This window comes from Triplophysa rosa, linkage group LG7, assembly GCF_024868665.1.
Source record: "Triplophysa rosa linkage group LG7, Trosa_1v2, whole genome shotgun sequence".
NCBI classification, from domain to species: domain Eukaryota; kingdom Metazoa; phylum Chordata; class Actinopteri; order Cypriniformes; family Nemacheilidae; genus Triplophysa; species Triplophysa rosa.
Genome location: NC_079896.1, coordinates 19,772,040 through 19,798,249, shown reverse-complemented (window position 1 = coordinate 19,798,249; position 26,210 = coordinate 19,772,040). Strand labels below are relative to the sequence as shown.

At 37.3% G+C, this 26,210-nt stretch overlaps 1 protein-coding gene across 1 annotated transcript; it reads right to left on the bottom strand.

Annotated features, from left to right (window-relative positions):
* Positions 1-975: 975 nt before the first annotated feature.
* On the bottom strand, positions 976-25,558 carry stk11ip (serine/threonine kinase 11 interacting protein). Its single transcript, XM_057337271.1, has 26 exons — positions 25,441-25,558; positions 21,074-21,141; positions 20,462-20,664; positions 20,304-20,378; positions 20,118-20,213; positions 19,921-20,028; positions 19,462-19,533; positions 19,215-19,344; positions 18,543-18,646; positions 18,346-18,435; positions 15,905-15,946; positions 15,410-15,580; positions 15,183-15,264; positions 14,625-15,053; positions 14,180-14,382; positions 13,973-14,083; positions 11,848-12,016; positions 10,847-11,016; positions 10,428-10,752; positions 9,315-9,412; positions 8,529-8,626; positions 5,989-6,167; positions 4,732-4,816; positions 4,443-4,528; positions 3,351-3,559; positions 976-1,773 (listed from the first exon to the last, which is right to left on the bottom strand). Exons 2-26 carry the CDS (start codon positions 21,138-21,140, stop codon positions 1,645-1,647), a joined length of 3,531 nt encoding a protein of 1,176 aa, XP_057193254.1. The 5' UTR covers position 21,141; positions 25,441-25,558; the 3' UTR covers positions 976-1,644.
* Between the last annotated feature and the right edge of the window lie 652 nt (positions 25,559-26,210).

Below are 26,210 nucleotides of genomic sequence, written 5' to 3'. Positions count from 1 at the left end.
TATTATTATTAACAGTGGCATCCCATGTCAGTAATATTTATCGTGTCCCTACATGGTGCAGCAATTAGGGTACCATTCTTTTGCACATTTATGTAAGTTTTAGCACAGAATTGCAAAGTATGGGCCTATGTCTATGTGAGTCCAGCTGTTGCGATGTAAAATAGAATATTTACATGGTTATTATTTGTAACTTGGCTTTTGTTCTGTCCTCTTACTGGAACGTAATGAAGAAATATCAACACTTAAAGACTGTCCTTACTGTATTACATTTACAGACCATGTTGCAGCAAATTTACCTCAGTATGTCCACTCTGTCATGGTCCACCTTGTCTTCTAATACAATAGTAACCGGGTGGACTGTTAATTCAGATTTATTGTATTCTTCATTATTAGTCATTTTAAAGTGTGTAAATATTTTTACATTATTAACCTTATTTTCAATGTTGAGATTTTACTCAGTTCCAAACGTTTCATTCATATAGTTTTTAAAACAGGTGTTACATTTATGTTCTTGGGAAAGCAGGCTTATAATTTAGACCTTTTTTTAAAGAAATAAACAATCAGACACGATTATAGGACACATTGTCTGTTAAAGCAAGAATAATTATCAAGCATATAGTATTATTTGTCTACTAGCTATAAGTATTTGTTTATAACAAGGTGGACATTTCTTATCATGTACATGGCAAATTAACCTTTGTAGATATGAAGAGAACAGACATGTGTCATGCTATTGGCTCTTTAATGGGTCCGTATCGGAAGTAACTTCGGAACAGTTTCATTGTGACAAGTTATAAGATGTTTATTATTTCTACAAAAAATATCACATTTGTAATTCCCTGTAAGACTATTACAAAGACGAATAAATTAAAAATAAATACATTTAGAATGAACGTATGCTTTTTAATTATAACACTTTGTACTAATAAAATCAAGCTTTAGTTTTAAAGCAATTATGAACAAAAGTGCATAACATCTCTCAGTGGTTTTAACTTCTAAACAATTTTGTCTCCACAGTTATCTGCTTGATTATTATTCTGCATTCCATAACTCCCTTTTACCATCTCTCAGTGCTGGAATATAATTATTTTTATACAGTCCAAGTTCATCACCAAGAATCACGTGTACCCATTTAAAGTTTTTCAAGAACAAAGTATTAAGGAATGGGATGGTATTTTAGGTCAGTGACATGTATTAGCAACTAACCTGGCACACCACCGACACTCTAGTAAACCCATAATTATCCCGGATGAACTGGACCAATAATTTTTAGGAACCTTTCTGGGAGAACTGAAAACGCTTTCACCCTGAGATCAAAATACACCTTAATTCCCACATTCATCCCTCAAACAGTCCTAAATATATCAATTGCCTGTGCATGCATAGTTATATAAGAAGAGATGTCGGACTGTATCTTGGTGTACACCAACAAGGCACTCTGCACAGTATTGTCACTACATGAAGCTTACTTGAAGGAGACAACATTTTAGACATTCGCACAAATAACCAAGTAACTTGTGAGGACAGAATGGAGACAGACCGACCACATTTACACAAACACAGTCAGACACAGTTTGTAAGCAGGTTCATGACCAGGCAGGAATCTTCATGATGTAAGGTAGATGTGTTTCTCTCACACTAAGGCTAATGCTTGATAGTTGCCAGTTTAACTCCAAACATGGCTTCCCATTGATTTCTTATCCAGTCCACTAAGTCTTGCAATAGCTTGGAATCTTCAGCATGTAGAGACCATGTCTTTTCTGTCTTGACCATCTGTCAAAAACGAAAAAAGAAACCAGATTTACTAAACGGGGCAAATCAGCATGAGAGCACAATTTCAAAAAAGCACTGATGGGTGTGGATAAGGCGCACATTAAAATCACAGGCGCAATATCTCATTTTGATAATGATCAACGCAATCTACCAAGAGCATGCAGTGCAAATTAGCGGGTTTAACACATGATTTTGTGGGGCGTTAAATAATGGTGCAAATACCAGTAAATTGAGTAAGTGCAAATGTTAGTAAATCACATAGCGTGAATCATTGACATACTCTCCCATAAGGACCATAAATTTTAGGTCTGAAAAGGAAACTCCTTGAAATGTATATAATAAGGTGAGCTGCAAAAACAACTGTGTCCACACCTATTCAGTGCTAATGTGTGTCACTGTGTGTCTTTAGTAAATCCTGACAGAAGCAGTTTAATGCTTTGGAAGCTGTTAGTAAATCTGACCATTTAAATCTAATAGACTCTTTAGATGTAATGTGAGATTTTTTAGGAGATATTTCTCTAGAACACAAAAAAACAACGTGAAGTGTCTTCCACTGCCTTACATTTCATGCTGAAGAAACAAGGCTTTAAAATTAAAATAGATCCAAATAGTGTTTCTTTTTGGATTATGTTTTTTTGTATATGTAATATTTATAGTACTTTTATAGTAATTTTTGTACTTTTATACAGTAGCTAGTGATCAAGTGATGTCCGACTTTGGAAAATTGATGTCCTAAGTCCTTATTCAAATATATTATTACATATACTGTATATTAAAGATGTATGGGTGCCTCATTTGTGCATGTGTAAACTGAAGTTTAGCTTTGAGAATAACTGAAAGAGGCTTAATTGGCAAAAAAAAGGTGCATTATAATTCCTCTTAAACTAAATTGCAGAACTCTTGTTCTAAAAAAATATTTAATCAAAGTAAAAACATTTGGTAACACTTCAGTATAGGGGGCAATTCTCACTATTAACTAGTTGTTATTAGCATGCCTGTTATTGGCTGTTTATTAGTACTCATAAAGCACATATTCTGCATGACCATACTATACATCCCTAATCCTACCCAATACCTTAACCCAACAACTACCAAACTACTAACTATTAATAAGCAACAAATTAAGAGTTTATTGGGGAAAAAGTCTTAGTTAATGATTTGTTAATAGCGGGAATTGCCCCCTGTTCAGAAGTGTGACCAAACATTTCTAGCGAGAACAATGATTAATGGTGCGGTTGTGGAGAGGTCCATTGGCTCTTATCTTGCACATGTCTCGTACCGTCACGTGAATGGAAATATGCATATGGAAATGATATGCAGATTACATTATGCATAGTTAAACTAGGCGTTGCAAGATCCATATATGGTTATATCGGGGAGGAGATACACATACGCATGGTCTTCTCCTGTCAGGGATTTATAAAGCGAATTATGCGCAGGTTCTGGCGTATGCGTGGTTTTATAAATCTGAAAAATTTTGTGTGTACGCAAAATCTTCCTTTTGTGCGTGTGCACATTCTAAGGATAAAATAAATCTGAGACCCCTGATCATGTGTTGGAAAGATGCATCCACACACCTCATCATAAAGTTTGAGGTCCAGTCGGCACGGATCTGACGAGAACAGATGAACGGAACTGACGCAGCTGATTGGCTGAGCTTCCTGAACGGTCACCTGTCCACTATTTGTTTGTCCTTCTGGTTGGCTTTTGCTCCACTGGTGGTCTTCATCGAGGAGAAAGAGCATTTCCTTGGTGACAAGTACACTAATAGAGGCCAAAGAGCTATCTGAGAAAAACAAAAAAACATTACTTTGTTAAATACATTTTAATACCAGTACTTATTTAAAACACAAGGCATAACTCAAGAAACTGAGGGAAAACTAAGGGGCACGTCAGGCTGCCAGCTGAGGCTCTTAAAAGTCGAACCAGCCATTCACAGTTGGATCACTCAAGAAAAATCTGTTTTCGGGGAGTTTTGGTCTAATAATAACAAAAAGACCCTAACACAGTGGTTCTCAAACTGGGGGCCCCAAGATGGATCGAGGGGGTCACAGATTGTATGGCATTTTATAAAATACAGAAATTTACCATAGTCAAAACATTTACCAAATCAAACATGAGAAAAATAAGACCACCAACCAAAAGTACTGAAGTTCCAGCATTGTATAACTGAATATGCTTTTGGTTTAATTAAAATTCTAAGTTTAAGATTATTAGTTTTTATTTGGGGGGAGCGCAAAGCAATGCACTCTAAACAAAAGGGGCCTTACAACAAAACAGTTTGAGAACCACTGCCCTAACATAAGCAAGCCCTTAGACTAATACATGCAAAGGTGCATCTAAACCTGGGCAGCAGTATTTTTTTACAATCATCTAAGGAAGCTGTTATGAATCACTGAAGAAAATGACAGTCGCTTTAGTTTGCTTAATCAGAACTTGATGGAACTGAAAAGAACATGCATTTCCTGAAGGTGAATGTCCCACCTCTGTTCTCACACTTTATTCTGTCTAATACATCTACGTATGTCCTAATGAATCAGGTCTTACTCGTTTAGTCAATCTAGCAAAACATGCTGTGCAATTTCCAGTCATGGGCAAGATTTCACATGCAGAAGTCACTGGCTGGCTCCATCTTGGGTAATATCAATCTCAGAACCATGAACTCTTACCTTGTTGAAGGAATCCTAGGAGATACCGGAAGGGAGGATGGCTGTCTTCTTCCTCACATGGTTGGGCTTCCTCACAGACTAGATGCCTATAGGATAGACAGAGAGGAGGATACAATGTAGAAACAAGACAAACAGCAGTAATAATAAGGTTGTAAAATTGGGTTGATACACTGGGAGTATGTTGCATATCCATAACAACAATCAAATATAGCGGCACATTGATAACTAATCTCATTGGTTCTTGCGTATCCTAAGAGAGAGAGAGCAAGAGAAAAAATGCGAGACATACCAGAGGTGATGCTGTGGGTTGAGCCGGGTGGTGGAGATGCCCTTCAATTTGCTGTCAGACTTTGGAGCCAAGTCCCTTGCAATGTCTGCACAAAAGCAATGAGCTGTAGTGATTTGCAGAATTTCTCCACCTTAATGTGATTACTCATTACATTATGTTTTGCAGTATTATTCCCAGTATTGACTGGACCGCCCAACAAATTAAAGACTTTATAATAATTAAATGAATGAGAATCTCATTAAGTGCTTTAGAGAGTAAAAAGTAGAAAAGATCAACAAGGTAATGAGTCATGAATTCGCTTTCATGGAGACAGCCGAGCACCTATCACAAGGTGCTAGAAGTTCACAAAGAATGACACCTGGCAATGAGACGTGGCCATTTTCATTCAGACCTCATAAACATGGACAGGGCTGGACTGAGAAGAAAAATCGGCCCTGGCATTTTTAGGCCCGCATCGGCCCTGCACCGAATCTGTCGACGGGGGGGGAGGAGGGGTGTGTTGGGCTGGTGCATGCATACATGTCTTTTGCATTAGCATTGTTGCGTGCATTAGCATTTATAATACATCCGTCTAAGCGGCCAACACGCCGTTCCGGCCCCATAAGTTAGCGGTCCACCGGCAAAAACGCCCGGTACGCCAGATGGCCAGAATGCCCCTGAACATGAAATGACAAGAGGGTGAGTAAATAATGAAAGAGTTTTCATTTTTAGGTGAACTATTTACTATTATGTCACAATTTATTATTATGATAGAAAAAATCTTAATGCATTCTAACATTATACACAGTTTTTCTTAATGTTTGAAGTTATTTTAGGGACTCTGATGAAGAACATAACATAATAGTTTTCATTTTATTGTTCAAGTTATGCAATTCTCCCTGGAGAATTTTTCCATTCTTTTTTCAAATTCAGGTCAATGTTTGTTTTGCTCCTGTTGTATCCTTTTGCGAAACATGATCCTCGCTGTATGTGGTGAAACATAACAACATACAGATTGATTTCAGACGAGTCTTGAAACCATCACAAACCAACATATAAAAGAAGCAGCATTTCAAGTGAATGTGAAAAACACAGGTCCACGTGAAAACATTTGAGTAAAATAATTATGTTTGCAACCCATAAGACTAAAAGACCTTATGTATGAAAGTTCTGAGAGGCAATAGTAGGTAGGACATATTGACAAAAATATATTGTGTTATGGCTAATGTATCTTTTGATTGAATACTTTATTACCTTCTATAGAATTACAGAACTTGCCTGTAAGCTTGTTGAAAAACCATTTGCATCGGGCACTGTTCCGTACCAGCAGTGTGTATGCTGCTGCCCCCTCATCAAACTCCAGGTGGATGCTCTGAGAGCCAAGACCAACCTCCAAATAACTGAGCTCACACAATCGATGGCTTTCTCTTTTCCGCAGCCAGTCTGAGGGTTGCCCTCTGCAACAGAAATAAGTGACAGTGTATGTATGTGAGATTAGGAGAGAAAGACAAAACATGTTAGTGAATCATGAGCCCAGGGTTTGCATACAACTGTGTATTTAAAAAAGTTTAATATATTTGAGGTGATCACCAATCACAAATTAGGTTTTTTACTCAAACCTCTTGCAGAAGAATTTGCATTTAAGTTCTGTGGCATGAGGGTTTGAGTTTAGAGACTTGCCGATTATTCTGACATATACCCTGACACCGGGGATAGGAACAGGATATTTTAGTAAACGTATAATGCAAATGAAATGATCTAAGACTACACAGGATTAGGTGAGTGGATTTTTAAAAAGGAACACGCCTGGGTATGCTGAACCGATCTGGTCTTTTATAAAAATTTGTTGGGTCTCAAAACACTGCGTGACGTTAATGCTTTCATTTCATTCAATCTATTAAACCCCATTTTGGCATTTTATCGTCCATCTTCCGAAGGTCTCAACTCGTGATGCTTTTCAGATAGTATTGAAGGAGCTCTCATCTCTGTTAGGACCCATTTTACTATCATTTAAATGCGTGTAAAGGGGTGATTTAACAGTGTTTCATGCATTCTGACTTATTTACAATGTTAAACGTGCTAACTTCTCATGCTTGAACATCAACTGCGCTCAATACACTCCCCCCAAGGTTCGTATAAGTTTCGGAAAGTTTTTTCAAACATGAAAATCCATTTCCAACTTTTCTTAGTCCCTTATTGGGCAATTCTACTGGAAAAGCATGCCCACGGCAAGGCGAAAGAAATAGCCCGCCCACGCGTCAACCAACGAGTGATAGGAAGACATCGTCCTAGCCTACCATCAAGATTGGCTGTACTGTGGGCCTGCAGCTGCAGCTCATTACTCTTGCAATACTGAGAGAAGATGAGGTGTGTTTGTTTGTTCACGGCATTTCAGTGATGGATGTTATATAACAGGGTTTTTCCTGGCTCAAAATGAGGCGGAGGTGGTGCCATCCTGATCTTGTACACACACATGTAGCGTCAGGCCTACCGTACCTTTAAGTGGCTTAACCAAAGTGACTTTGAGGTTGACATATTAAAAGTTCTAATAAAATTAGATAAAAATGACAATTATTAAGTTATATAAAACATTACTTTTATTCAACCAAACAAAAATGTTTTTTTAATCAAATGAAGCTTTTTTATCATTTCAACTAACTTTTCAGCCCACAATAGCCAACTGAAGTAACCAGTCTTACTAAATGAGCAAAGCTCATTCACATCTTGCATTCTCTGTGGTTCACTTTAAATGATCTCTTATATTCACTAGTGACTGAAAAGTTCAATAGTTTAAAAGAATCGGTTCAAATGAGTCATTCGTGTGCGAGTCGTTCTGAACGCAATGTGCATTCATACTGGCGAACTCGCTGTGTACAGTATACGCTGATTCAACGATCCAACTGCACAGCAAAAGACATTACAATAATGTACATCATGTTAATTTAATAAATTTCAAGAAATTAAACGTACTTTGATGCAAAACAAACAGCCGTGAAACACAGGCTGGCTCTTGTTCTGCAACTCGTTTTAGTGCCTTAGTGTGCTGATAACGACTGTGGCCTAATATCGCAACTGCAGTTACAAATGACAGTCTATTAAATGCACGCAGCATTTCTTGTGAAGACTCGCAACATAATTTTGGCGAGAGCCTGAGGCGGCACGACATTTGACGGAGGCGGCCACCTCCAATTTCTCTATGCAGGAAAAACCGTATATAAACGGTGGATATAACGCTGGATTTGCAGATTGTTTGAAACTGATAGATGGAGCGGTCCCAGTGCTAAAAGATGTTGGACATGAACCGCACACGGTAAGTGAAACCAAGTCATATGTCTGTGTTTTGTTGGCAATCAGTCCATACGTGCATAATGTTAACAACACGAACTTATAGTGAATCAATGCGATGATGTATTGTGTGCTCGTGATTTAGTTCAACATACCCTCCCCCGCACACCCCCATGAGGTCATATTTTTCCGTAAATAATCGTACAGCTGTATCGATCTTTTATAAATGAGATCAAACTAAACACTCTTCGAAGATACGAAGCATGCAATACTACAATATAGGTTCTGAAGATTAATATGAGATTGGCAGAAACTGCACGTTCAACGGGACCTTTAAAGTGAAAACACAAAAAATGTGCTTGTCTGCTCAGTTCAATTTAGCACTAGCTTATATAAATAATGTATGATATGAGTGCTGAATGCATGAGATTATACCACTAATAGTCTGCTAACACATCAAACCCAATAACTGATCATGATCAATAATGATTTAAAAACCTGTTTTAACTAAAAGAATTGAGCAAAGAACTTACTGGGACTTTGAGGTGATTTCTAAGATGTAGATGTACTGATCAGACACAACCATGAGAGACTGGAACTCTGCTGGATCTCCAAACTTCACGATGGACATCTGAAACCAGGTAAAAACACACAAGCTTATAAAACCAATTCCGTCATCTCAAAGATGGCAACTTAAACACTATTGCACTGCTTCAAACACTTGAATCATGACTTAAAAATCTTTAAAGTGACAGTTCACCCATCACGTCATCATTTACTCATCATCTTGTCATTTCAAACCTGTATGACTTTCTTTCTTCCGCAGAACACTAAAGAAGATATTTTGAAGAATGTTGTTAACCGGCCCCGATTCACTTGCATTGGTTTTGTGTCCATAAAATGGAAGCGAATGGAGGCCAGTGGTGTTCGGTTACCAACTTACTTCAAAATATCTTCTTTTGTGTTCTGCAGTAGAAAGTCATTAAGGTTTGAAATCACAAGAGGGTGAGTTAAATGATGACAGAATTTTCATTTTGGGGTGAACTATCACTTTATTTCAAGTTTGCTGGGGTTCATTAAAGGTTCATTAAATTTGAGTCTTTGAATTGAGCCCTTTACCAAAACTTTAACTTAACAAACAGAACAAAAAGCTGGTGGGGAGTGCATTAAAACAACTATTCTGCTGTGTGCTCAATTTCTATATTCCATCTTGGGGCACCAAGTTTGAGGACCACTGCTTTAGACTTTTTCCAGGTAGACATCCTCTTAATACGGATCTCATTTTTTCACAGGTAATGTTCAAGAACATGTGCTCTTGCCTTTAAAAAGCAGCAAAGCTCCTCTTCTCCCTCAAACACTTCGACATCCAGAAAAAGCTGAAGCCGATGGTCCACTGCCTCTGACATGTCAAACAGAGCTGAAATGAAATGAGATACAGTCAAAATGCTCTGTGACACAAAAGTTGAGGCTACCATACCCCCCAAAAAATGAACATGAATTTAAACTTTCAGAATTAACAGGAGAATACCACAAAACCAAACATGACATGCTTCATTTTCTGACACAACTTAGTGTTCTATAAAGAAGTAGAGGGGAGAAGTTAACTCCTCAAACTTGCTTATTTTCAAAGAACTGTAAGGACAATGACTTTCAATTAGTTACTTTATTAAAAATAAACACTTTTACAATTTTTATCCAAACCACCTTTCCCTCAAATGACATTCTACATAAACTCCATCTTTATCAAACAAGCCTTATCCATGAGAAAACAGTTTATTGCTGTAAGAGGCCCCTAAAGAGAAAATTCTGCCATCATTTACTGTATAAATTTCTTTGTTCTGCTGAACACAAAGGGAGATATTTGGAAGAATGTCAGTTACCAAATAGATCTCGTCTCCCATTTACAAAAATAAATACTATGGGAGTCAATGGGGGATGAGATCTGTTTGGTTACTGACATTCCTCCAAATATCTTCCTTTGTGTTTAGCAGAAAAAAGAAATGTATACAGGTTTGGAACAATCTGAGGGTGAGTAAATGATGACAGAACTTTCATTTTTGGGTGAACTATCCCTAACACTTCATGCAAACAAGAAAAATTTCTCATATTTTACTCACCCTTATGCCATCCCAGATGTATATGACTTCCCTTGTTCCATTAATCAAATAATATTTTGAGCTTATTTAGAAACTGATACAGCGTAAATACAGTAAATATCTTATCGGTTCTCGATTGTCTCGTGATGATTGAATATGACAGCTAGACATGCGAGAATCTGAGAATCAACAACATTCTAAGTTATTTGAATTTAGCTCTCTGATACGTTTGTTTACATTGACACTGATCACTAAATAAGCTCAAAATATGAATTGCTTTCTTTTACGAACATACAGTATCAGTCAGAACACATAGAATCAAGGTAGGCCACTCACCATGATTGGATCCTTCTGTGTGCTGTGACGAATGTTGGTCCTGATGTTTCTGACAGCTGTTGTGACAAGATCTGTCAGCCACCCACTCATTAGGCCCTTCTGAAGTACCCTGTACCAGTCCATCAGTTCCGTTGAAGCTGATTGGTAGAGAGGTGCTCTGGTCAGCCCATGCCTCACTCTGATTGGTCAAAGAACTGGACATGAGGTTTTGAGCTGTGTAGAAGAAATCTGAATCTCCCTGCGTCTCCCTTTCAGAGACTCCTGAAGACTGGGTCAAATGGAGAGGGCTGCCATGGGATAGTACAGTCTGTCCTGGGTCCAGTAACTGGAGGGATAAGGATATAAATGAATAATGTGTTATAAAATCAGTCATGAACATTTCAAATCAAACAGAGTTACTAGTTTGAAAAAACACAGACCTCAATGTGCCGAGGACAGACAGGTGTGTCTTTATCATCAAAAATGAAGTATTGCCCACCATTCTGGTCAAGTGGACAGTGAACTGGTGTACTGGTGTAGAGAGCTGCTGATTGGATGGCCAACTGAACCACATGATCGCTTTTGCACTCGGAGCAAATAAAGGTACAACCTGTAGATTCAAAAGAAAATGATCATAATACTAAATATGACAACGAAATAAGCACGCTTTTGGGACAATCTAATACAATATAGGTTTAAAAAAAATGTGTCAAATAACAACTAAAAAGAAAATCCTCATAAGAGCAAGTGTTTTACATATTTTCTTTGCTCTTGGTTTATTTGAAGCCCTCTAGTGCTTTTAAAATAAACACCTTCACTCATCTCTGCCCCCATGCAGAACAAGCTATGTGTTTGGGCCAAATGATCGGCAGGAAACCAAGCAAACAGACTAAAAGCAGCTGAACAAATGTCCCAGAACCTCCAGCTTGCGTGTCAAAGCATGTTTTAAAACACTTTTCAGTGCTGCAGAGCAGAAGGATGAATTCAGTAACAAACCAACGGATTAAAAGGCCAAAATGACATGAAAGTAAAAAATGAAACTTCAATGGGTTATGCCGAAAAGGCATCATATGATACATTAATCACACATCAATAAAAATGTATCAAAATCCCCCACACCCAGTTTCTGGCAACTATTCATGGTATTCTTTGATCGTGCATTTAAACCCGGTTTTGTCATGTTCCAACTAAACGATCCCACGCTAATAGTGATTCATGCTTAATTTTTGGCTAACCTGGCCGAAACCCATCAGAGAGCTACGTAAAAACTGCAAAGGTTGCTGGAGGTAACCACAGAAATGCAGCAATTTCTGTAACCATAGGGAGCGGGTTGTTGCACATGTTTGTACTGCTCCCTGAAATGTTGAGCCTGGAGCAAGATCCGCCTATTCGCCTAAGGCCAAAAAAAATCTCCTTGCTCATTATCTTTACAGCTCCTTACTGTCATTTCTTGGTTCATCCAGGTGGTGCAAACTGACTTCTGACTCAGTGGCGGGCTGGCAGAACTCTGTGTGACACTTCAGGCACTGCAGCCGAACCGTCTCTGGCATTTCGTCGTAAGCCTGCTCCTTGTTCTCCTCCGCGACTTTCGAGAGAACCTCGGCTAATACCTGAGGAGTCAGGATTCTGAATTAAGCAAAACCAGTCAAACAACAGGATTACAATGTCAATTTGGTCATATTTAGTCATAGGTGGTGGGTTGCATGTTTTATTAAATGTGCCTTTATTTTCTACTCAGTAATTCTCATTCCCACATGCTGCTTGAATCGAGCACAGCAGGCAAAGCAACAGAAAAATGACACATTTAGCAATGAGTGTTTTCCCGAACTGCTGTTATCACCTTTAAATAATTTTCCATTTACAAGATGGCAAGTTTTAGTGCAGAAACAACAACTGCAGTAACTATGTTTTTTACAGAAACAATGGTTACCATAACAGATGTTTGTAAGGGTTACAATAACAGGAATCCTGTGATACTTTAGTCTAGTCTAAGTACATTTTACTGATTGCAGAGAAAGATATATATTTAATTTAGTGATGCCTGTTAGTGTACATGTAATATACACTGAAAAAAATGATTTTTTGCCTTAGTAGATCTTATGAAAAGAAATGATTAAAATATACTTAATATAACTATGTTCCTGTTTTTAACCGAAAAAATTTGTTAAAATAACGTAAAAATCTTGAATAAAATCTACTAATATTGGTCGTTTAGATTTTAATTATTTTGTTTGAGTAATTTTAATTGAACAAATTATTAAGTAAATCCAACTAAATTTTATTATGTTAAACCCATTTAGATTGGTCAAATTAAGTTTACTTATTTATTTTGTGTTGAGACTACATAAAAAAAAATTGTAGATATAAATACTTCGGTAGTTGATCCGTAGTTCCCAGCATGCTTTGTGTCTGACTGCATTAGGAGATTCATTTTCGAGATTAATTGCCATCTTAAGTGTTTTTTAGTTAAAAGAAAGATGTTCGTATTTTTCGTAATTATGTTCGTGTTTTGTGTTGATTTATCTTTGAGATTTAGGAGAGCTTCGGCACAATATTTGTCATGAAGTGTGTTATTTCATTTATTGTGCAGTAACTGTGCTAATACCAGTACAGAGACCACCAGTCTCTTCTTACTTGACCATCTATGTTGTAAAAAAGAAGTATATTTCAATATGAAAGTAAGTGATCTGTGAAGTTTGAATTAAACACATGATTTTGATCAGAGCAATTTTTTCGTTTACTTTAAGTAACATTTACTTGATATTTTAACAAAAACGTAATGTATTTAATAAGTAGAATGTACTTTATTCTGATTAGTAAGTCGTACTTGAATTATAGCAGCAAATTTACTTTAAAAAAGTTCGTGCAAATTGTTACGAGGATTTTATTAAGTAAATTCTACAAGTTATTTTTTTCAGTGTATGTTTTGCAAGACTGTGAATGAAAAATAACTATTTTTATAAAAATTCTGCATTCTAAGAAATAGCTTTGTCCTGTTAGTGTGGGCTCCTCAACACAAAATGTACTGGGCAAACATTTTAATTCATTGTCACTATATAGGTGCAACTCAGCTGACACCAAAGCCTTAGATGGCACAAGTTCATCAAAGAGAACGACAGAAGACTGAAAAAGTTATTCTGCAACATTTAGATATATATATACAGTAGATATACTATCTATCTATCTACTGTATAGATAGATAGATAGATAGATAGATAGATAGATAGATAGATAGATAGATAGATAGATAGATAGATAGATAGATAGATAGATAGATAGATAGATAGATAGATAGATAGATAGATAGATAGATAGATAGATAGATAGATAGATAGATAGATAGATAGATCACACAATCACACATGATATTACGGAACAGAAAACAACAACACAACTACACCATTCTGCACTAGACTGAACAAATTTTAACTAAGTATATTTATTAAGAAAATGGACGTTAAGAAATTATATTAAAACACATCACCACCCATACTTTAAAAACTGCTGCATTAGGAAAAAGTCTAGAAACATTGCCTGAATGTCACATGATAAGTATTCCTGCTGACCTTTAATTCCTCCTGTGGCTTGTCATCCAGCATTATGTAGCAACGTTTTTGTCTCTCACGACTGATGTACCGGAAGTGGAGCTCCAAGCCTGGGTGAGTCATCTTCTCCTTCTAAGATAGTCAAAGAGATAGACTTGAAACAATGATGCTCCATAATGTTAATAATCATCTTACAGCTCCTTATGAACAGAAAATAAGTCATCTGACCTTCACGTTGCAGGTGACCTGAGTGGCCATGACCTTTTGCAAGCTGTCTAGCTCCACTCGTGTTTTAACACACCCCCGGTGCATGTCTACCTCCAGCAGGTGGCACTGGCGCACTCGCAGGAATAGCGGCTCAGAGACCATTTTCTCATCTGTCTCCACATCTTCTAATAGTAGCCCAACCAGCACCGGCCTACACAAATCCACTGTTGAAAAAAATGACAATTCTTTCCATTCTTATATACTGTGTAAACTGTATAAAACCTTAGATTAGGTACATTGGTTGGTTTACAACTAATGCACATCATCGAGTCACTCGAACTTGTTTTAAATAGTACTGGAGGCATTTACAAGAAAATGTATATCAGTACCTGAACACAATGTTGATGTATTGCATCACAGCATAAAAAAAACACAATACTACATACTTAGAAAGGAGTAGACAGACCTCCCCTGTCGTCGTCTTCCTGATCTTGTGGTGGTTGAGGGTCAGTGCAGGCCTCAGTTGGAGTCTGAGTGTTTCCTAGACTTGTCTCCAGAGTCGATTCGGTGTCCGGGGGACTTTGGCCTGTCCATTGCAGGGTGGACTCTGTGTCAGGCTGCAGGTCTGTGCTCTCCATCTCTTCATTGTCCTCCTGCTCTTTCAGTTCGGAGGACAGCAGTGGAGGGGGGAGAAACTCCAGATTTGTTGGCTGTGTGTTAGTTGGTGGGGTACAGCAGTTGGCATTCACTTGAATGGTAACTTTGTCTACTTTTGGGAAAGCTGGGTGGATTGGAGTATCATCAAGGTGATGCTGGTAACGTAGCCAGTCCTCTCCCAGCTGTTCTCGAAAGCTGTCCATTCTCTCAATGTCCTTCTGATGTGGTAGGATGATATCTACAAAGAACCAAACAACGTGTGGGACACCCAAATTACATACAGTATACAGTACATGATTTCCACAGTACACCATTTTATTTATTTCTGACAGAACTTTTATGGAACATAAAAAAAATCAGCACCCACCCTGTACAGCAGACCGTCCTGTAAGCTCATGGTCCGTGTCACTAGGCTCTGAAATGCTGGCTCGCCTTACTTTCACTTTGTTCTGCAAATGCAAAAAAACCCACTTTACATCCAAAATTAACTGTTGATTTAACTATGACGAATTCACATCACTACAAAACATGCTATAAAACATTTTACCATCAGATCAGATAGCCTTCAAAACTGAAAATCTGAAACAAACTTACTTTGTGTTTTCTCTTTCGGCCTTGGGTCACTCCTGACATGCTTGCAGTCACACTGTCAGTCATGTCTCCGCCTCCACTGGACACTTCCAAACCGCCCTGATCAGGTGCCATACCATGTTGTTGAGAAGTGAAGGAAATCTGACCAACCAATTGTCTAGATTTAGGTAAGACCTAAAAAACAAGTGATAAGTGAAATGCAAGAGATAACTAACATGCATAAGTTTCTCAGACTTTTTTAAATGGGACTATAAGGTATCAAATAAACAAATAAACAAATAAGGTGAAGAGATGTTTAAAATGAATGACATCTCTCATGTATATTAATATTGGATTTTTTTAAATCAAATCACTTTGTGATGCTACAGTCTGCATCCATATTGAGGCTTTTCTGAATAATAACAGTAGATTTATCTACCTCAATAAAGAATGAATCAAATGTAAAACAAAGAGGGCTGAACACTTTAGATGCCACAATAACAAACATTTAATACCCACCGCCAGCTCAGAAGATGACAGAGGGGTGCCGTCTATTTGGAGCTGAGATGCAGACAGAAATTAATTAAGTTCAGCATACAATTTTTCAACGAATATTATTAGCAGAAGAGCAAAAATTACATGCAAGCTTGACTGCAAACCTGCACCTAACACTGGAATACACTACACAACTTTTACGCAGATTTTTTTTTGCCCTGATTTGCTGCGACAATAGCTGAACAAAGTCTGCGCAGGTCTGCATATTCCAGGCAGAAAAGTGTTTATGATATTTTGTGTGTTCTCCATAACTGAACACAAATGTGTTGTTTTAACACATCCATTCTTTGGAGTGTAGTGTTTTAAATTCTGTTCCGATTTTATATGTTGGGTAGTGTATTCCAGACACAAAAACTTAATATTGGACTAAAAACACAATACTCTGATATTTGGATGATTCTTAAAAAACATCCAATTTACTGAACTAGTTTAGAGACTCTGACCATATTGTACATTTGTAAAACATATGAAAACATATGTCCCAAAACAATTTGGTTTATCATTGGTTCATCTTATGCTTTGTTGTGTCAGGAGGACTAGACTAACTGACTTTAAAGCAGGGCTGGGTCTGGGGGGGAATAGGGGGAATTGCCCCCCCTGCTTTATCTTGGGCCCCTCCAAAAATATACAGCTGACAATTAAAATAATTAAATACTTTTTATTAAATACTTATTTGTAGAATTAAAAAATGATCTGTCAGTTTATTCACAGAAAAATGAAAAAAATTATGCATACAATAAACTATGAATATACAGTGAGGGAAATAAGTATTTGATCCCCTGCTGATTTTGTAAGTTTGCCTACTTACAAACAAATGAGGGGTCTATAATTTTTATGGTGGGTTTATTTTAACTGATAGACACAGAATATTAAAAAAAATCAGGGGAAAAAAATGTTATATAAAGGTTATAAATTGATTTGCATTTCAGTCAGTGAAATAAGTATTTGATCCCCAAGCAAAACATAACTTTGTACTTTGTGGAGAAACCCTTGTTGGCAAGCACAGAGGTCAGACATTTCTGATAGTTGGTCACCAGGTTTGCACATGTGTCCGGATACATTTAGTCCACTCCTCTGTCAATCTTTAAGGTTTCTTGGCTGTCGCTCAGCAAATTGGAGTTTTAGCCTCCTTCACAGAGGTTCTATAGGACTAGGGTCTAGAGACTGGCTAGGACATTTAATGTGCTTCTCCTTAAGCCACTATTTGGTTGTCTTGGCAATATGTTTTGCGTCTTTGTCATGTTAAAGGCTCATCCATGACCCATCTTCAGTGACCTAGTTAAGGGGAGGAGGTTCTCGTCCAAGATTTTACGGTACATGGGCCCGTCCCTCAGCCCCTCAATGCGGTGAAGTCATCCTGTATACCTGTAGCAGAGAAAAAGCCCTAAAGCAGAATGTTTCCAACACTGTGCTTCTCTGTAGACATGATGTTCTTGGGCTCATAGTCAGCATTTCTCTCCCTCCAAACACAGGAGTCCATTTTGGTCTCACAGCAGTGCCAGCACTTTCGCCAAAGCCTTTTCTGAATCATTTTGATGTTCATTGTCAAACTTAAGACGAGCCAGGCGGGCCTTCTTGGGCAGGAGGACCTTGCGGGTGCTTCAGGATTTCAGTCTACTGTGGCATAGCGTGTTACCAATGTGTTACCAATGTTTTGCTTGCTAACTGTGTTCCCAACTGTCTTGAAATCATTAACAGGCTTCTTCCGTGTAGTTCTGGGCTGATCTTTAACATTTCTCATGATCATCTTTACCCCATTGGGGAAATATTGCAGGGAGCTCCAGAACAAGGGCATTTGATAGTTATTTTGTATATCTTCTATTTCCAAATAATCACACCAACAGTTGTCTCCTTCTCACCAAGCTTCTGTCTGTAGCCTATTCAAGGTTTGTGCAGGTCTCCAATCTTGTCGCTGACATCCTTTAAAACCTATTTGGTCTGGACCATGGTGTTGGAGAGGTTGAACTGGAAGATACAGATTCTGTTGGCAGGCATCTTTTATATACATAACAAGCTGATTTAGGAGTACTTTCTTAAAGTGACAGGACTAATCTGTGGTCCATATAGGCACATAACCAATCTGTGGAGCCAGAATTCTTGCTAGTTGGTAGGGGATCAAATACTTATTTCACTGACTGAAATGCAAATCAATTTATAACCTTTATATAACATTTTTTTCCCCTGATTTTTTTTAATATTCTGTGTCTATCAGTTAAAATAAACCCACCATAAAAATTATAGACCCTTCATTTGTTTGTAAGTAGGCAAACTTACAAAATCAGCAGGGGATCAAATACTTATTTCCCTCACTGTATATCTGCCCAACCAGAATATATAATTTCCCCCAGTCGAGCCTGCCTAATACCGGCCTGCTTCAAAGGCTCTCACTTCTTTCAAAGACTTACTTGTTTCAAATTAGCTCGTGGAGAGAGGTGGCAGACAGTAGATGTCCTGTGTGTCTTCTGAAAATACAAAGGGTTTCCTTCCAAATTTAACTGAAAAAGAAGATTTACAAATGTCTGAAAACGTGACATGCTGACTGGTCATCATCGAAAAGACTGCATTTTTAGCGCAGATCAAGTCACTGTGTTCAGTATCTTACTGTATTAAGATTATGAAGGAGAGATAGAGGTGCCAACTGAGAATGCTCCATAAAAAGATTATAAGCCAAGTCAAGAAATTGAAGAGATGACAACTGTTCCACTCCTGCAATTAATCAAAAATGCATTCATGAGTAAAAAGTTAATTAAACTATTTCTTAGCCAATGTATGTAACAAGTATGTTACAAGTGTTACATCTGACAGCAACAGGCTAGAGCTGCATCATTTGCATCAGGAGCTTTGAGGTTTTAAAAGGCAGCAAAATGTGTTAAAAAAATGTGAATGTGGTGACTGCTTTGACAAACTGCTACAGATATACACCAATAAACGTCACGCTCTCATATGTCCGCTACATTTATCACTACATTAGTTTTATATACTTTCTCTTAACATATTTATAAAAGAAATGCACACAGTCTGATGAACGCTATGGCACGTCACCAGCACACTCAAGCACTAAAATTATTTTATGAAAATTAATACATGTAAAATTTTAACATTAAACAATCAAGAGTGACAAACATGTAACCGAAAAAAGAAACAACAAAGTATTAATAAAAGAGACAATAAAGAATTATGCAAATAAGCTGATTTACTTTACAACTGAAGCTCAGCACAAGAATACACTCTGCAGGCTATAGAAAGCATAAAGTTGAATGGTCATAAAACTCACCATTAATAGTTTCCAATTCATTGTTTCTAATGATCAAGGTGGTGAGTTTGGCTTGGGCTCTCAGGCCCAGCACTGGTGTTTTCTGGAGGTTATTATAGGCCAAATTCAGATGCTCGAGTTCAGTAAGAGGCTTGATGAAAACAGAAAGGGAAATAAAAATCTATTTGCATTTAATTTACTCTACAATATAATTATGAAGCTTTAAAATAAAAGGTCAAGACTAATATAAAGTACACAGACAGCCAACCTTTAAGAACTCAGCACAGTCTTGGATCTTGTTGTGGCTTAAATCCAGCCACTTCAGGACATTCATCAGACTCTAAATCAGTCAGAAATTCATTACATGCTGACTCCAATATCTATTATCAATAGTTAAATCAATTAATTAATCGATTCAAAAATGGATGTTTGTGTTCATATAATGTGTGTGGGGTGTAAATTTATATATACACATATAAACATGCATGTATTAAGAAATATGAGTAATGTACATTTATACATAATGTACTTTTTTTTAAAATATAAATGTAGATATATTCAGATCAATTTTTATTATAAATACACATGCACTTGTGTGCATTTATATATACATATACAGTAAATATATACCCCACACACATATATTATATAAACAAACACAAACATTTATTTTTGAACAGATGGGTCGATTTGACAGCACCAGTTTAAAGTTGAAAGGATGTCTTACTAGTGACTTGTCGAGGCAGGAAATAGAATTGTAACTGAAACTGAGGGTATGAAGTTCTAACCAGGGTAATGCAGGACTGAGATCTCCTCCACACAGAGAGAGAAGCTCCTGTTACGCAAACAAACATATTTTTTGCACATGCGCACGTTTGATTTTACTGTTAAATTACTGCATCAGTGCTTATAGATGAAAAGTACCTCTAGTGAGTTGAGACTTTTTGAGCAAGTTAGGACTTCAAGATGAGAATACACACCCCTCAGACCCTCCAGACAATGGGGGGGAATACGCTTAAGCTGAACACAGTAAAAAAAAAGCTTTTAGCATCTTCGACTTTAAACTTTTGAATGATAGAATATTTGTGGTAATAGCTTGTTCTGAAATACCTCTAAGTGCTTGAGGGACTTGAAGGGGAAGATTTTCACAACAGACTGCAGCTTGACACCAGGTGGCTTGACAAGCTGTTTAACAGAAAAACATGATTAGCTCATTGCAAAGACAGTTCACTGTATCAAACAGGTAAACTGTGATCGTAGAGCTGTACCTTCAGTGATACTGTCTTCTGCAGCATGTCAAAAAGGAATTGGACCTCCAGCAGGGAGGCGGTGTCTGCTGGGTGGGACGGCAGAGCCAGGAAACCATGCTGATGAGTGCGTGAGTGAAGGTGCTGCTCGAAAAGTCGTGTCAGGTGCTGTAAACATCCCACCTGCAGGGTGAGAGTACTAGAACCGTCCAGCACTGAATCACCTTGAGAGAGAGCGACAAGAATCTTACTGTTAAATCAATGAAAGAAACTAACTAGCAGATTTAAAAAGTTAAACCCATTCTAATGGGTCTATTTCATGACCATGAGCAATTAAAATAAAAAAGCTTAATTTCTGAAAAAGATATATTCAGAATGTTTTATATTTCCAGCCTGGCATCTAGTTATAAAATATGTTTTTACTAACAATTGTATAGTGGAATACTATGGTGGAATGGTGGTTCCCAGACAACATGCTACAGAAAGTTCATGCAGATATGGCGTCTGCATTAACACACCGCTTTTACTGAAGAACCAAAATCATCACAAAGGAAATTTAACAATAGAATATCTCGAAGGACTGTAATAAACAACTAAATGATAATGTGTTGAACTGAAATATTGGCACCATACCATTATTTCGCAGTAATGTGGCAAGTCTGTGCACAAGCGTTGACTGACAAGCCTGGGCGGATAACATCCTGAAAATGATAAACCACATTGTTTAAAGAGTACATAACATGAGTTCATGAAAATGACATTTCATGCTGTGTGTGATGTTGGCGTGTTTGAAAGTAAGCAGTCTGCCAAGTTGTAAATCCGAAGGTGAATGAATAACAAAGTTATTGGCTTGGAAAAAAGGGAGTCGACTCTGAATCATGCAAACGAGTCGTCCCTAGTCCGATTCGCGATCCGTCGCGGATTTACGTCACTACATATAGTCCCCGCCTACATTTTGCTAGGACTGCCCGCGAAAACGTCACTCTTCTCCCCCAAACACTGTAGCTCGAGAGCCTCATTCGTGGTAGACCAATCACAGCAGACTAGACCATCTGACCAATCACATCAGACTAGGCTAGCGGAAAGGAGGGGATTAGACGGATGAATCGCGGATCGAATTATTTGAGAGTCAGTCAAGAAGTAAGGTAAGAATAACTGCCTATTATTACGGAATAATAGTTTTTACACCTTCTATGCATAAACTTGTTGTCACACTCCATAAACCAAAGTAGAACCTTAAAAATCCCTAGTTATGTACTCTTTAAAAATGAAACATTGTTTCATTTCTCAGATCACATTTGAAATGTTTCAATCTACTTGTAGTCACTTGTGTACACCATAAAAGCAATTTCTTATCTTTTCCCACATCTAGGCATTAGTTCATCGCATTAGTCGATATGCATACTTTCTTTACATTTTAGACTTTTATAGTCAGATCTAACCATGAATGCTTTTTCTATAAGACACTCAGATCCTTCAGGCATGAAACACACCCTCTACAAGGAGATCATCGCCCCTAATGATGAGAGGGGTCTGTTTCAAGATGATTTACCAAATCTTGTAATAATATAGGGTATTGCGAGTTTCTATCGCTCTGAAACCATCAGGCAATGGTTAATGATTCCAAGTAGGCAAGGTGCATTCCTTAACCCAACCGAAAAGTTCTACTCACCAATAAGGTTAAAGGTCTATACTACCCCGCAAGATGTAACCACTGGTCCAGAAGCACATCCGGTTTCATTTATATTGATGTTATTTTTAAAACTCAGATCTTAAAATATTCGTTAACATTTTGATTTGGTTATAAAGGTTCTGTTTTGTTTGTATTTTGTTCAAATGTTTGTGCAGTGTTTGTCCAGCGTTGATAATGTCTGCTGAAGAGATCTATAATCATCATGCCTCATACTCAGATGACTGCAGCATTTGAGGATCTTACAGCAGATGCCTGATAAGACATTCTAAAAGAAACTTTCCAGCAGTATTACAAGGAAAGAGATTCCAACAGTACAGGATGTGAAGAGGTGTGATGTACAGTTCTGACTAAAGAGGTGTTACCTGTCTAATTTTGTAGTTTTCCCCATTTTGCTGTAAATAATCTTGTCTTTTTCTTTTTGGTCTCTGATTTACATTGTGCTGTTATTTGTTGATAGACCAGTAAATATGAAAATGAAATAGAAATATATTATATATGCATCTTGGTGCATTTGTCATTAAAAGTGTAGGTATATCACCAGGAAATACACATAACAGTTTACGCATTAATCTGAAAACATGGCGAATTATTTTGCCTGTCTTGTTCCTGAACAATGACACAAGGACATTATGATGGCACTATCATAAATATCGATGAACGAGTGATTATAAGATTTTGTACGTAATTCATGGTGTGGTTCTGTTTGTACTACTTACTGTTGTGAGAAGTGCATAAACTACTTGGCAAAGGTTAAGGATAAGTAGAGAAATATAGCACAACATATATAATATATGTGTTTACAAAAGGGGAAATGATTCTTATAAAAAATGCAACAGACTATTGTAGTCTTCAAAAGAGGGCGGGTTTCCACAAGTTTAACATCCTCACAGTACACGCGCTAAGCTTTATTGCCTACTATGCTTTGCTTGTATTTGTGTTTATAGACAAACTGTCACATAATGCTTATAAACGTACTGCTCGTGACAATCACCACATAACTGTTACTCACTAAATGTAAAACCACTGTTTTGTATGAGGCGCCGTATAGGGTTTAAATCAAACTGCGCTTATGAATACATATATAAAAGCGTGCATACACATATATACATTGCTCACATATACATGTATACTATTGGATGTTCAAGCAAACACATATGAAAAACATGTGCGCACTAATGTGAAATCCATACCAATACATCTTATGTTAGTTAAGCTTGCATGTACACTTTTTCGCGCATACATAAACTCGATGCGTGCAAACACACCTATACAATACTCGCACATACATATAAACTCTGCGTACATACACATCTATAAAACACTCGCACATACATATAAACTCTGCGTACATACACATCTATAAAACACTCGCACATACATATAAACTCTGCGTACATACACATCTATAAAACATTCACACATACATACAAACTCTGCGTACACACATATCTATAAAACACTCGCACAAACATACAAACTCTGCGTACATACACATCTATAAAACACTCGCACATACATACAAAATATGACACGCTTTAGTTTGCATGCATAGTGATTTCATATGTGGATGTGCGTGCTTTTCAGTGTAAACGGAAGGCATTTCAGTGTAAACGGAAGTCGTCTTCATTTAGATCAACATGAATCTAAAAGCGATAATAGCCTTAACGTTTATTAGTGCTTTGCTTGCTTGTGCAAGTTGCAACCCAGCTAACAATTTTTGGTTCCCAGAACGTTATTTTCTAAGGTTTGTTTTTGGTTCTCCGGGAAAGTTTTCTTTACGTTAATAGAACGTTAGTTTCTGGTTCCCGTTATGGTTCCCATAACGTTCTGGGAACCAAAAACTAACGTTAGGGAATGTTACTCTAACGTTATAGAAACCATGAAACTAACATTTTATTTCTGTAAAGATAACCCAAAACAAACCTTAAGAAAACTTTCTGGGAAAGAAACATTCCCAGAACGTTAGCCTAAAATATTTTTCTCGGGTCCGTTTGGCCTCACTTACACGTCTGTAATGAATACATCCATGCTGTATTTTTATCCATCGCTTGTCTAATCTAATTAAAATAAGTAAAATAAGTCATCACACACAATATGGAGGATGAAATCAATGCATTAGATTATTCTTTTAGCCTATTAATTCCGTTTTCATTACTGAAGAAGCAGATTTAAACAGCGCAGTATATCATTTCTAATAAAACCACACTGTGTGTAGTATAGCGCGGCTCCGTCTTCAGATATAACAATCAAAAGCCCTGAGTTTCATTACATCACGGTCTGTTGATTTAGATGTCAAATAACTCGAAAATCACGAAAATATAAGTTTACTCTCAAATAGGGAATTAAAAATAAAATAAATAAACCGCTAAACTAATGTGTTAGTGTGTGAGGTAAAACGAAATGACCGTTAATTTTTAAATGGCGGGAGTCCGCGGCAAAGCGATAAATGAACCCATTATAATTTCAATTTTTGTCCACGCTGGATCCGGCGAATCGTGCTAAGCGACAAACCCATTAAGCACATGCTGGTTGCCATGTTGCGTCGCGCCTGTCGCGTCCGGTGTGGACACGGTGTTAGGCACTTTAAAACGCTATTAAAGAAATCGGCTACATCATCTGCATTGCAACTTGCACAAGCAAGCAAAGCACTAATAAACGTTAAGGCTATTATCGCTTTTAGATTCATGTTGATCTAAATGAAGACGACTTCCGTTTACACTGAAATGCCTTCCGTTTACACTGAAAAGCACGCACATCCACATATGAAATCACTATGCATGCAAACTAAAGCGTGTCATATTTTGTATGTATGTGCGAGTGTTTTATAGATGTCTATGTGCGCAGAGTTTGTATGTTTGTGCGAGTGTTTTATAGATGTGTGTGTACGCAGAGTTTGTATGTATGTGCGAATGTTTTATAGATGTGTATGTACGCAGAGTTTGTATGTATGTGCGAGTATTGTATAGGTGTGTTTGCACGCATCGAGTTATGTATGCGCGAAAAAGTGTACATGCAAGCTTAACTAACATAAGATGTATTGGTATGGATTTCACATTAGTGAGCACATGTTTTTCATATGTGTTTGCTTGAACATCCAATAGTATACATGTATATGTGAGCAATGTATATATGTGTATGCACGCTTTTATATATGTATTCATAAGCGCAGTTTGATTTAAACCCTATACGGCGCCTCATAGTTTTTTGTTTGTAACACAACACAAGCAACTGTTCCTGGTGCAACCAGCACCATTAGTAGTAGTGTTCTCATAAAATGAATGTTCAAATAAAATGTCTTAAAACATACCTTATGTTTCAGAAGAAATGCAATCCATAGGCACAATAAACGATATAAATGATATTAAAATTCATGGCATCTGCTCATTTCTGTCCCATTCACGTTTGTTGACAGAGTGGCCGTCATATGATCTTGTTTCTTAAAATAAAGATACGGCGGCCTCAAGACGCCAAACAAGTGAAAAACGTAACTAAGCACGCCCTCGTGCGTTCATGTAGCGCATTGTAGAAATAATATGTCTCGTTGATAATGGAGCAAACTTAATTATTTTCCGTTTCTAAAGTAAATTTGTCTGATTTAGCTGGTCAACTTAAAAGAGCTTGTCCCTGCATACTTACCTCACCTAAATTTGGCCTTACTAAGCACAAAAAAATAAGTTAATTAGCTTAGCATAATTCTGCAAAACCATCATATATTGTAAATACCATTATGTTATCAGATTGTCAATACTCTAGTGTGGATGAACTGATTTGAAAGCTTTGAACATTTTTCAATGCAAAAACATGGTCAAGAAGTTTTGCACAGGACGGGGTTAAATTAAATCACACTAATACAAAAGGTTTGATATTTTGTACTTATCTGAAAAACATTGTAAGTGCATACAAACACACATCAACACAATGTTTATTTATTTATTTACTCAGTGTGGAAAACGTTACCAAATCAGTATTGGCAGTATTGGCAGAAATGGCATAAAATCAGAAGGTACCCACAAAAAGATCTTCTCACATGGAGCAGTTATTTATGCTTTTTTTCTTCGGTAAGCATTAGTGGCTTTT

What these genes read in the sequence shown, in the direction of transcription:
- stk11ip (XM_057337271.1), bottom strand. Translation starts at nt 21,140, where the DNA reads ATGTTATCCGCCCAGGCTTGTCAGTCAACGCTTGTGCACAGACTTGCC. An exon ending in GGAAGACGACGACAGGGGAG is followed by an intron (nt 14,383 to 14,624) that starts GTCTGTCTACTC and finishes TTTTTTCAACAG; the next exon opens with TGGATTTGTGTAGGCCGGTG. An exon ending in CACAGAAGGATCCAATCATG is followed by an intron (nt 9,413 to 10,427) that starts GTGAGTGGCCTA and finishes ATTTCATTTCAG; the next exon opens with CTCTGTTTGACATGTCAGAG.